The sequence below is a fragment of the Rhinoderma darwinii genome, chromosome 1, assembly GCF_050947455.1.
Source record: "Rhinoderma darwinii isolate aRhiDar2 chromosome 1, aRhiDar2.hap1, whole genome shotgun sequence".
NCBI classification, from domain to species: Eukaryota; Metazoa; Chordata; class Amphibia; order Anura; family Rhinodermatidae; genus Rhinoderma; species Rhinoderma darwinii.
Genome location: NC_134687.1, coordinates 640,000,697 through 640,014,377, shown reverse-complemented (window position 1 = coordinate 640,014,377; position 13,681 = coordinate 640,000,697). Strand labels below are relative to the sequence as shown.

Sequence of the window (13,681 nt, the reverse complement as noted above, 5' to 3'; positions counted from 1 at the left end):
ACTATGGGGAACTCCTGAAGTCAGTCACTAGAATGGAGTTACTATGAGGAGCTCTTGTAGTCAGTCTGCTAGAATGGAGCTACTATGGGGAGCTCTCGTAGTCGGTCTACTAGAATGGAGTTACTATGAGGAGCTCCTGTAGTCAGTCACTAGAATGGAGTTACTATGGGGAGCTCCTGTAGTCAGTCTACTAGAATGGAGTTACTCTGGGAAGTGCCTGTAGTCAGTATACTAGAATGGAGTTACAATGGGGAACTCCTGTAGTCAGTACCTAGAATGTAGTTCCTATGGTGGGTTCCTATAGTCAGTCTACTAGACTGGAGTTACTATGGGGAGCTCCTGTAGTCAGTCTACTAGAATGGAGTTACAATGGGGAGCTCCTGTAGTCAGTCTACTAGAATGGAGTTACTATGGGGAGCTCCTGTAGTCAGTCTACTAGAATGGAGTTACTATGGGGATCTCCTGTAGTCATACTAGAATCGAATTACTATGGGGAGCTCCTGTACTCAGTCTAAAAGAATGGAGTTACTATGGAGTGCTCCTGTAGTCAGTCTACTAGAATGAAGTTACTATGGGGAGCTCCTGTAGTCATTCTACTAGAATGGAGTTACTATGGGGAGCTCCTGTAGTCAGTCTACTAGAATAAAGTTACTATGGGGAGCTCCTGTAGTCAGTCACTAGAATGGAGTTACAATGGGGAGCTCCTGTATCAGTCTACTAGAATGGAGTTACTATGGGGAGCTCCTGTAGTCAGTTTACTAGAATGGAGTTACCATCGGGAGCTCCTGAAGTCAGTCAGTTTGAGCAGGCAGCCATGATGGTAAATGTAATGGCGGGATTCCCAGACGTTCCCATGCTTCTTCTAGATCAGCAGGTGTGTGGATCAAAATTTGTCTTCCATCTTTCAGTATAGCCAACCCGAAAGGGAAAAGTCAAGTATAAGGCAGCTTGAGATCTCGCAATTTCGCAAGTAGTGGGCGCATTATACGCCGTTTCACCAATGTGGACGCTGCGATATCCTGGTACAATTGTAAGGATGATTCCTCAAACACCAGATGCTGTTGCTCTCTATTTGCCGTCAGAATAGCCGCGGTGTCCACAAAACTTAAGAGACGGCATATTATATCTCTTGGCGGATCAGCAGGTTTCGGTTTGGGGCGTAGCACTCTGTGGATATGCTCAATCACCACTTTACTGGTCCGTTCTTCCCCCAAAAGTGAGGTCAAAATTTGCTTCGCCACCGAATGTAATACTTCATTAGCATAAGATTCCGGGAGTCCATTCAGCCTAACATTCTTTCTACGGCTTCTATTCTCCATATCTTCAAGTAAGGTAAAAGCTCTATTGAGCTGTGTCTCTTGCACCTGTAACTTGTGCTCCACTTAATCGGAGTGATTCACAACCTCCGACACCACATTTTCTAAGTGCTCAAGTCTATTCCCCATAAGTTTGAAATCTAAACTGAAGTCGGTGAGTTCCTTCAGCACTGGTGTAATAGCCTGCTGCAGGGTCTTTTTAAAGAAAGCCTTCGTGATTATGCCAGATTCCGTGGCTGAGTTGTATGCCATCGCTAAACACATGCTGTCTGCATCAGAGTCCTCTGAAGCTGGATATGGCGCCATCTTGGCTGCTCCAGAGCCGAGCGGCAGATCCTTCTTTTGAAGGAATTTTCCCAGGTCTGCTTGGTGCTTTTGCAGTCCTGGAGTGCCTGAAGTATCTCTCGTCTTGTCCTTCCCGATCTTGACCATGGTTAAGCTGTTATGCCTCGTTAATTTGAAGGATCTAAGCTGGTTTGTGAGGAGCTCGAGCTTTATGCGTCCATCACGTTCAGCGGTCAGGCTCCGCCCCCATCTCCCAGCATCTTAATGGGATTTCGAAATAGGCTTTTACTAGGCCATTAAAGAACCTTCAATTTCTTTTTTTGGCCAGTCCTTGGTGGGTTTACTGTTATTGCCATGTTCCAAAGTGTATTCTAAGCTGATCTTAAAGCTTTTTGACAGTCTCACATTATCCTCAAACCGCCTCTGCCAAAATCGAATTCATAGTGGATTCTAGGATGATGTCCTGATACAGTTCAGCAGTGCCAACCCATAAAGTTTCCTCCTTCATACTCTCAAGTCATTTCAGTTTTTTTCTGGTGAAATATGGTCTGTAATATGTGCCCAGTACTTCTGGTACTGGAGACAAATAACTTTTTGATTTTTCTTTCCATAACAAACTGTTCCAGAAGTCATGTTTTTTTTTACCTAGGTGTTAACAAGCAAACTATAGTCTTGCCCTGATGTTTTATCTGCATAGCTAAGGTTTTCTTGTGGCACACCACCATGTTGTTTTCATTTTTGCAATGGTAGACATCAAGAGTGGCAAAATCTGCAGTAGATCTTTTAAGAAAATTCTTGGGTTCTCAGAAACTTCTCTCAGCATCTTGTGTTCTGCTCACAGGCTGATCTTACCGAGACAGACTGGCCTGGAACAATTGGCAGTTGTGTGAAATCTCCACATGTAGATGGTTTTCTTGACAGTGGAATGATTGACATTTAATAGTTTGAACATCTCTAAGGCTGTAATCACACATGCAGTTATTTATTTATTTATTTATTTTTTTTTAGCAAAAACCAAGTATGTAAACATTTTGCACGTAAAGAACATCAAAATATTTCCCCCTCCCCTGTGTGGTTTCTCTGATGAGCCCTAAATTTGCTTTTAAAATTAAAACATTTCCCACATTGTGATCATGAATACGGCTTCTCTCCTGTGTGAATCCTCTCATGTCTAACAAGACCTGGTTTTCGTGTAAAACATTTCCCACATTCTGAACATGAATAAGGCTTCTCTCCTGTGTGACTTCTCTCATGCATAACGAGAGTTGATTTTTGTGCAAAACATTTCCCACATTCTGAACATGAATACAGCTTCTCTCCTGTGTGAATTCTCTCATGCTTAACAAGAGTTGATTTTTCTCCAAAACATTTCCCACATTCTGAACATGAATACTGCTTATCTCCTGTGTGACTTCTCTTATGTCTAACAAGAGTCGATTTATCTGTCAAACATTTCCCACATTCTGAACATGAATATGGCTTCTCCCCTGTGTGAATTCTCAGATGAGACCGAAGTCCACTTTTAGTAGTATAACATTTCCTACATTCTGAACATGAATATGGCTTCTCTCCTGTGTGACCTCTCCTATGTGAAATAAGACCTGATTTATCTGAAAAACATTTCCCACATTCTGGACACGAATACGGCTTCTCTCCTGTGTGAATTCTCGCATGTGTAACAAGAGTTGATTTATCTGTAAAACATTTCCCACATTCTGAACATGAAAATGGCTTCTGTCCTGTGTGAACTCTCATATGTGAAATAAGACTTGATTTATCTGTAAAACATTTCCCACATTCTGAACATGAAAATGGTTTCTCTCCTGTGTGAATTCTCTCATGTGCAACAAGACCTGATTTTTGTGTAAAACAATTCCCACATTCCGAACATGAATATGGCTTCTCTCCTGTGTGACTTCTCTCATGTACAACAAGACATGATTTTCTTGCAAAACATTTCCCACATTCTGGACATGAATATGGCTTCTCTCCTGCATGACTTTTCTCATGTCTAACAAGACCTGTTTGTTGTGCAAAACATTCCCCACATTCTGAACATGAATAAGGTTTCTCTACTTTATGAATTCTCTCATGTCTAACAAGATCTGATTTTTGTGTAAAACATTTCCCACATTCTGAACATGAATAGGGTTTCTCTCCTGTGTGAATCCTCTCATGTATAACAAGACCTGGTTTTCGTGTAAAACATTTCCCACAATCTGAACATGAATAAGGCTTCTCTCCTGTGTGACTTCTCTCATGTGTAACGAGAGTTGATTTTTGTGCAAAACATTTCCCACATTCTGAACATGAATACAGCTTCTCTCCTGTGTGAATTCTCTCATGCTTAACAAGAGTTGATTTTTCTGCAAAACATTTCCCACATTCTGAACATGAATACAGCTTCTCTCCTGTGTGAATTCTCTCATGCTTAACAAGAGTTGATTTATCTGTCAAACATTTCCCACATTCTGAACATGAATATGGCTTCTCCCCTGTTTGACTTCTTCTGTTTGTAAAAAGACCTGAGATTTTTGTGAACTGTTTACCACATTGAAATCTTTTACCCCCTTTCTGAGCTGTACTTATGGTAACAATCTGTGATTGGTCAGGAGAAGGTTCCTCATGATTAGAGGAATTACACGATAGATCTGTACCGTGAAGTCCTGGAGGTACATTAAGGGTAATGAGGTTTTCGCTTGTAGACTGCTGCATGATATCTTCATCTTCTACTTTATAATTTATCGATAAGATGACGTTTCCGTCAGAGTTCTTACTGGGTTTTTCTGTTAGGATTAAAAATATATTTTGTGATTTGGTTTCAAAACACAAAGTTGACAAATTTAAAACATTCATAGTAGGCTAGAAACACACATGAAGTGTTTTGAGCCAAAGCCAGAAGTGGATCAAGCAGAAAGAAGTTTGAGCCACGCCTTTTGAAGACACTCCTGGCTTCAGCTCAAAAACTTGCCTTAACCCCTTAATGACCAGATAATTTTGCACGTTAATGACCAAGGATTATTTTTTGTTTTCTCACAGTCGCATTCCAAGAGTCGTAACTTTTTTTTTATTCCGTAGAAATAGCCGTATAAGGGCTTGTTTTTTGCGGGACGAGTTGTATTTTGTAATTGTACCGTTTTTAGATGCTTATAATATATTGATTAACTTTTATTAACTTTATTTTAGGAGAGAATTGAAAATAAGCAGCTATTCCAGCATTGATTTTCACGTTATAAATTTACGCCGTTTACTATGCAGCGTAAATAACATGTTAACTTTATTCTATGGGTTGGCACAATTACGGGGATACCAAATATGTAAAGGTTTTATATGTTTTCCTAGGTTTGCACAATAAAAAGCCTTTTAGAAAAAAATTACTTGTTTTTGCATCGCCGCATTCCAAGAGCCGTAACGTTTTTCTTTTTCCGTCAATGTGGCCGTATAGGGGCTTGATTTTTGCGGGCCAACGTGTAGTTTTCATTAGTACTATTTTGGGGTACATAGGACTTATAGATTAATTTTTATTTTATTTTTTATGGGGGGAATGGGAGAAAAGTAAGAATTTTGCCGTTGTTTTTGCATTTTTTTTTTAACGCCGTTCATCCGGCGGTTTAATTAATGTGTTCATTTTATTATTCAAGTTGTTACGATCGCGGGGATACCATATATGTGTGTTATTTGTATTTACACTTTTACTAAATAAAACCACTTTTTGGGCAAAAAAAGTAGTTTTATTTGATTTTCACTGTAAGTTTTTTTTTTTCACAAACTTTATTTAACTGCTTTACATTTTTTTTTTTTTAGTCCTACAAGGAGACTTCACTATGCGATCTGCTGATCGCATATATAATGCTTTGGTATACTTAGTATACCAAAGCATTATTGCCTGTCAGTGTAAAACTGACAGGCAATCTATTAGGCCGTGCCTCCGGCATCGCCTAACAGGCAGATGCTGAAGGCAGACCTGGGGGTCTTTGTTAGACCCCCGGCTGCCATGGAAACCCGACGGTGACCCGCGATTTCTTTGCGGGGGCGCCGATGGGGTGACAGAGGGAGCTCCCTCCCTCTGTAAAACACATTAAATGCCGCTATCACTATTTACAGCAGCATTTAATGTGTTAAACTGCCGGAATCGGAGCGCACTTCGATTCCTGCAGTTGCAGCAGGAGCCAGGCTGTGTATAATAGCCGTGCTCCTGCCGCTGATCGCGTGAATACAGTGTCAGTACCCGCGCCACCACAGGACGGATATATCCGTCCTCCTGCGCGAACTAGCAGCTGCTGAGGATGGATATATCCGTCCTTCGGCGTTAAGGGGTTAAAAACTGTGTGTGTGATTCCAGCCATATAACGCTTTGTCTAACACTTTAAAATATAAATCGATGACAAAGTCTAGGATTCTGGTCTACACCCAGTCCTCCACTTTTATTACATAAAGCTTGACTTGCTAAAAATACATATATTTTTTAAAAGCAGAACCCTCTCTAGCAATGAAGCCTGTCCTCTGCCAGCACATTTGATTCTTCAATACTAATTGGACATACCACATCTTAACTTAATAATGGTATTGACAATCTAATCTAGGCCACAGTCTACATTTAACAAGGCAATGTGCCATGAGTCAAAGCACACATATCAGGCTGAATTCACGGACATGACAATAAGGTCTGTATGTGCTAATGGCTGAACCGTGACCGAATCTCAATTTTATAGAACATCTTTAGAACATATTGGAATAGACAGAGAAAGGTTATTAATTAGAATCTCGAATAAAAGTTTACGGTACATTGTTGTATCATTCCACTAAGAATTCAGGCTGCTCTAAGTGGAAAGAGGGTCCTATAAAGTACTAATAAGGTGCACCTAATGAAGTGGCATCATTCAAGTTTTAGCCATGTGATAATTTAATAGCAAATTGTTAAATTCCTCTGCCAACATACATGTATTTGCTCTTGTTTTTCTCATAACATATAGGGCTTTGATATTGTGTAATAAAATAAGTGATATATTTAACTCTGATGGAGTGGGAGAGGTGTAGAGGAGAAAACTCTGCAGCACGTTTTAAAACAACCTTGCAGAGATACACTACCGTTCAAAAGTTTGGGGTCACCCAGACTATTTTGTGTTTTCCATGAAAACTCACACTTATATTTATCAAATGAGTTGCAAAATGACTAGAAAATATAGTCAAGACATTGACAAGGTTAGAAATAATGATTTTTATTTGAAATAATAATTTTCTCCTTCAAACTTTGCTTTCGTCAAAGAATGCTCCATTTGCAGCAATTACAGCATTGCAGACCTTTGGCATTCTAGCTGTTAATTTGCTGAGGTAAATCGGGAGGAATTTCACCCCATAATCCAATATAAATAAAACAAAACTTTTTTGAAATTCTTTATTTTCATGGCTAACAGCCAAACTTTTACAGTAAAAAAAGAATACAGATACACGTACATAAGGGAGGGTGATATACATGTACAAGGTTATGAGTGCATTGAATTGAGTGGCATAACCAAAATTTAACCGTGTATAACAACCTCGTCATTTCCAGAATATACTGCTACAGTGAAGAAAATAAGTATTTGATCCCTTGCTGATTTTGTAAGTTTGCCCACTGTCAAAGACATGAACAGTCTAGAATTTTTAGGCTAGGTTAATTTTACCAGTGAGAGATAGATTATATATAAAAAAAAACAGAAAATCACATTGTCAAACTTATATATATTTATTTGCATTGTGCACAGAGAAATAAGTATTTGATCCCTTTGGCAAACAAGACTTAATACTTGGTGGAAAACCCTTGTTGGCAAGCACAGCGGTCAGACTTTTTTTGTAGTTGATGATGAGGTTTGCACACATGTTAGATGGAATTTTGGCCCACTCCTCTTTGCAGATCATCTGTAAATGATTATGATTTCGAGGCTGTCGCTTGGCAACTCGGATCTTCAGCTCCCTCCATAAGTTTTCGATGGGATTAAGGTCTGGAGACTGGCTAGGCCACTCCATGACCTTAATGTGCTTCTTTTTGAGCCACTCCTTTGTTGCCTTGGCTGTATGTTTCGGGTCATTGTCGTGCTGGAAGACCCAGCCACGAGCCATTTTTAATGTCCTGGTGGAGGGAAGGAGGTTGTCACTCAGAATTTGACAGTACATGGCTCCATCCATTCTCCCATTGATGCGGTGAAGTAGTCCTGTGCCTTTAGCAGAGAAACACCCCCAAAACATAATGTTTCCACCTCCATGCTTGACAGTGGGGACGGTATTCTTTGGGTCATAGGCAGCATTTCTCTTCCTCCAAACACGGCGAGTAGAGTTAATGCCAAAGAGCTCAATTTTAGTCTCATCTGACCACAGCACCTTCTCCCAATCACTCTCAGAATCATCCAGATGTTCATTTGCAAACTTCAGACGGGCCTGTACATGTGCCTTCTTGAGCAGGGGGACCTTGCGGGCACTGCAGGATTTTAATCCATTACGGCGTAATGTGTTACCAATGGTTTTCTTGGTGACTGTGGTCCCAGCTGCCTTGAGATCAATAACAAGTTCCCCCCGTGTAGTTTTCGGCTGAGCTCTCACCTTCCTCAGGATCAAGGATACCCCACGAGGTGAGATTTTGCATGGAGCCCCAGATCGATGTCGATTGACAGTCATTTTGTATGTCTTTCATTTTCTTACTATTGCACCAACAGTTGTCTCCTTCTCAGCCAGCGTCTTACTTATGGTTTTGTAGCCCATTCCAGCCTTGTGCAGGTCTATGATCTTGTCCCTGACATCCTTAGAAAGCTCTTTGGTCTTGCCCATGCTGTAGAGGTTAGAGTCAGACTGATTAATTGAGTCTGTGGATAGGAGTCTTTTATACAGGTGACCATTTAAGACAGCTGTCTTTAATGCAGGCACCAAGTTGATTTGGAGCGTGTAACTGGTCTGGAGGAGGCTGAACTCTTAATGGTTGGTAGGGGATCAAATTCTTATTTCTCTGTGCACAATGCAAATAAATATATATAATTTTGACAATGTGATTTTCTTTTCTTTTTTTTATATAATCTATCTATCTCTCACTGGTAAAATTAACCTAGCCTAAAAATTCTAGACTGTTCATGTCTTTGACAGTGGGCAAACTTACAAAATCAGCAAGGGATCAAATACTTATTTCCTTCACTGTATATACTCCCCCCCCTGTGCACACAAAAGATGATACAAGACAAAATGAAGGAGGAAAAGATGAAGGATGGACAAGGGGATGGAGGGATAGCTGCTCCCTCCGGGGACATCTCCGCTCCCCCAGAATGCGTCCAATAAAGACTATTCACCAATGCCCGTCTGTCCCAGAATGTCTTTGTAGGAATCGGAGTCCTGAAATATAATCCACGGAGCCCAAGTGAGGCAGAATCTGGCATGATTATCATGAATGCTCGAGGTCAGGTCCTCCATGTGCATTAGATCGTTGACCTTGGAGACCCAGAGGGACAGAGTGGGAGGAGAAGAATTCTTCCAACGCAAGGGAATCCAGTGCCGCGCCACCATCACCAAATAGTGAAGCAGGGAGCGTTTGTAGGTGTTTGCTGGGATGTCACAGTGATGGAGAAGCAAGAAAGCCGCATCCATAGTAAAGCTGGTGTCCGTTACCTTGTAAATCACCTTTTTAACCCCATCCCAGAATTCTGCAAGTAGCGGGCATGACCAGAAAGTGTGGAGGAGGGTACCATTGTCCAATCCACATCTCCAGCAGAGAGGAGATACGTTCGAAAAAATCTGATGCAGGCGGACCGGGGTCCTATACCAACACGAGAGTTTAAAACTAGCCTCTTGGTAACGCGAGCTAATTGAGGTTTTATGGACAAGAGAGAGAATGCGAGAGCATTGGTTTGTGGTTAGGGTAATACCCAGATCCGGCTCCCATTCAGAAATATAACCAGGCACTGGGAGGTCAGGCGGGTTCAGGAGGAGGTGATAGATCGTGGACAATGAATGGCGAACCGGCTCAGTGCCCACGCACAAGTCTTCCAGTGGAGACCTCGGGGCTAGGAATAGCTCCGAGGGTGGAAAAGAGGAGTAGAAATGACGGAGTTGAAATATGCGCCAGTAACCCAAAGGAGGGAGTTCAGGCATCTGTGTCAACTCCTCAAGGGAGAGCCATTCCGAATTCTTCAGAAAGTGCTCTGCCCTAAATACACCCAGCGCCGCCCAGGACTTGAACACCGAGTCACTCAACCCCGAGGGAAAAGATGGGTTCCCTAGGATCGGAGACATGGGGGAGCAAAGAGGCAGGAGGTGTGAACGGACCGCTACGAGGGCACAACATCTGAGCGTGGGACCGATCGTGGGCTGATGATGTAGGGATGTGAGAAGTCCGCGTTTCAGCCATGGAGATACTTCGAGAGGGACCGTCGAAAAGCTTTGTTCAATACCTACCCATGCCTTAAAAGGGGCGTGTCTACACCAATCCACTATGCGCACCAAGTGAGTTGCGTTGTAATACAAGCGAATGTCAGGAAGAGCCAGTCCTCCCGACTTCCGGGAACGACACAGAAGCGAACGACTAAGGCGTGGATGCTTGCCATTCCAGACAAAAGATATTTGTATGGAGTTGATCGCTTTAAAGAATGAAGGTGGCACTGCTATAGGAAGGGCCTGGAATAAGTAGAGTAGTCGAGGTAGGATATTCATTTTTAAAATAGTACATCGACCCATCCACGTAAATGTGCCTCCCGACCACCTCGCACAGTCCGCCTTAATCTCAGTAAGAAACCTCGGAAAGTTCAAGTTAAATATTCCCTTTAAATCTGACGGGATATATACTCCCAGGTACTTGAGCGCCACCGAGTTCCATTTAAAACTGAAGGATTGTTCTAGCGTAGATAGCATGGGGGCGGGGAGGGAGACATTCATGGCCTCTGATTTGGCAAAGTTTATTTTAAAATTGGAAAGGCTGGAGAAGCGACGAAACTCCTGCATCAGATTCGGGAGAGAAGTGGTTGGGTTGGTCAGGAAAAACAAAAAGGTCGTCTGCATATGCTGCCACCTTATTGACATGGGAGCCCTCCCCTAGGCCCTGAATGTCCTGATTGGCACGAACATGCCTTAGAAATGGTTCCAAGGTCAGGATAAAAATCAGGGGAGAGAGTGGGCAGCCCTGGCGTGTCCCATTATGGATGGCAAATTCTTCCGAGAGAATGCCATTCACCCGGACCCTCGCCGAGGGGCAAGAATACAAAGACATGATCCAACTCATCATCTGAGGGCCCAGGCCAAGTCGGAGTAGTGCTTCCTCCATGTATGTCCAATTAACTCCTTCAAAAGCCTTTTCAGCGTCAGTTGACAAGAGCATCAGTGGAACCCGGGACAACTTAGCCTTATGTATAAGGTTGATCGCTTTCGTAGTGTTGTCTCGGGCCTCTCTGCCCACCATGAACCCCACCTGGTCAAGATGAATGACCCCACTGAGCAACGGAGCCAAATGCATTGCCAAAATCTTTGCGAAGAGTTTAATGTCAGTGTTGAGAAGCGAAATCGGCCTGTAGCTAGCGCACTGAGAGGGGTCTTTCCCTGGTTTGGGAATCACTGCAATGTGGGCCCTGAGTGTGTCTGGTGGAACGTTAGCTGAGGAGGAGAAGGAGTTCAAGGATGCTAGAAAATGTGGGCTAGGGATAGCGGAGTATTTTTTATAGTAGGGGAGTGTGAACCCATCAGGCCCCGGGGCCTTACCATTAGCGGAGCTCTTAAGTGCATCAGCTAGTTCTGGTGGAGAGATTGGAGCCTCCAGTGCGCCTTATACCTCCTCTGACAGAGAAGGCATAACTGAGTCTGCAATATAGTTTTTGATACGTGTACGGAAGTTGTTCACCATCGTGGCCGGATTGGTGGAATCTGTGTTGTATAGGGAGGCATAAAAGTCGCGGAAGTGTGAGGCTATGTCTAATGGCAAGTTAGCCCGAGTAGTGGGGAATGTTGCAATAAAGGGTATGTAGATACGCGCTTGCTGGAGTCTCAGTGCTCTGGCCAGAGACCTGCTACATTTGTTCCCATATTCGTAGAAGTGGCGCTTACATTTCAAGAGGGTAGCTTTGGCCTTAGACATTAATAGGGTACGGAGCTCTTCTCGTTTCTGGAGTAATGCGACTTTACATGCTAATTCATGGGAACGCTTGTGAGTAGACTCTAACACCCTAATTTCCGAGAGAAGCCGAGCAGTGGTCCCCGCACGCTCCGTTTTTAATCGAGCTCCGTGTTTAATAAAGGTGCCACGTACAACACACTCGTGCGCCTCCCACAGTACCCGTGGGTTTGTGTCTGCAGGGGTATTGGCCGTGAAGTATTCTTCAAGTGTACGCTGCACATCTGAAGAAACCAAGGAGTCATTAAGAAGCAACGGATTGAGTTTCCACTGGGATTGGTGTAATATCGGGGCTTGCATTGTTAAGGATAGCGTGACAAGGGCATGATCTGAGAAAGAGATTGAGTCAATATCGGCAAAATCTTTATCACCCGGATGTAATAGGCGCCATGTGTCCACAAAATTATGCTCGTGAAGCGCTCGCTTAATACGGCGTAGTTGGGAATGAGGAATTGATGATGTCCCCTTGGAGACATCCATGGTGGCCTCTAGTGTGACATTGAAGTCACCTCCCAGGACAATGGTACCCTCCCCAAACTCCTCTAGCTCATCCAAAAAGCCAAGCAGAGCTGAACCTTGACCCACATTGGGTAGGTAGAAGGAAGCAAAGGTGTAGATCTGCAAATTAATGCTGCCCTTGAGTAGTAGCATTCGCCCCATCCCATCACTGCGAGAGTCCAGAAATTCCACATGGAAGAGTACGAGACAGGAGAATACTCGTCCCCCTGGATTTCGGGTCAGGAGAGAGAGAGACTATGATAGGCGTGTGGAAACCAAAGATTAGACATCTTAAAAGGTTTCTGTTCACTAAGGTGCGTTTCCTGTAGGAAAGCTACATGTAAGAGTCTACCTTTCAACATGTTGAGCAAAATGGATCGCTTCCCGGGACTATGCAACCCCTTGACATTCAACGAGCCTATCCGAAGGTCATTCTGGGAGTGCCGGGCCATGTCCCCGGTAGGTGATGAAAACAAAGGAAGGGAGGGAGGGAAGGAAGATACAGAGGGGTAGGGGGAAAGACCAGAAAGAAAAAGCAAAATTGACAGAGAAAGAAAAAAGGACCCAAAGGCCGACACCCACACGGCAAGGAGACCTGTGGAGAAAAGGTTAGTAACAAAACAGGAACAAGGAAAACCAAAGAGAAGTGGGGGGGGGGGGAGCCCCGTGCAGCGAGCAGCACAAAACATTGAACAAAAACTCGTCCGATGTCCACCAAGAGGCGGGCAAGTGGGAACATAACATTTTATGTTACCTGGCCCTACAAAAACACGGCCATATAAGCCAGCTTAACACTTCACCTGAAAAACTGCGAGAAAAGAACACTGTAAACACAGAGCGACATTGTCTGTAACCTGAGATTTGTAACATTAAACTCCTCTTATTGGAGGGCCCGGAAGACTAGTACGACCTGCTAGAAAAGGGTGAGGGGGGGTTTAGAGGGGGGGAGAGAGGAGGAGGAGGGGAGGGAAGAGAGGAGGAGGAGGGGGAGGAGGAAGGTAAGAAGAGAAAAAAGGGGGGGGAGGGGAGAGGGTATGAGGAGGGGCGGAAGGGGAGAGAGGGTGGGGAAAGGAAAGAGATAGTAAGAGACTCATCAGAAAGAGCACTAATGCGACATTCAACAAGATACAGATAAAACAAATCGGATCACAAATTAGGTCTCAGGTAGTGAATGAAACCTTATGAATAGTAATACTACCGCCTGTGACAACATCATGTGGCCTAGTGTGTCAATACTAACATTATATCGTACCACAAGCAGCTTCCTGACAATTCACGAGGGGGAGAGAGGGGGGGGTGGAGGGGGGGAGGGCCCAGGAGCAAAAGAAGGGTAAACTATATGTCGGGTCATATCTACAGTTCTGTATGCATCTGTGGAATCTTCGGTGACAGCTCACTGTCCACGGAAGTCTCGGAAAGTCACGGAGGAAGTACCGGGACTGCTCACAAAGTTCCGTTGGGAAAAGGC

At 43.5% G+C, this 13,681-nt stretch overlaps 1 protein-coding gene across 1 annotated transcript in view; it reads right to left on the bottom strand.

The window, feature by feature from the left end:
- Window positions 1–2,239: 2,239 nt before the first annotated feature.
- LOC142656946 (uncharacterized) overlaps window positions 2,240–13,681 on the bottom strand; it is a 68,168-nt gene continuing 56,726 nt past the window's right edge. The window contains exon 9 of the mRNA XM_075832018.1: window positions 2,240–4,387. Within this exon, the coding sequence (XP_075688133.1) occupies window positions 2,733–4,387 (1,655 nt within the window). The 3' untranslated portion in view covers window positions 2,240–2,732. The remainder of the gene's footprint in view (window positions 4,388–13,681) is intronic.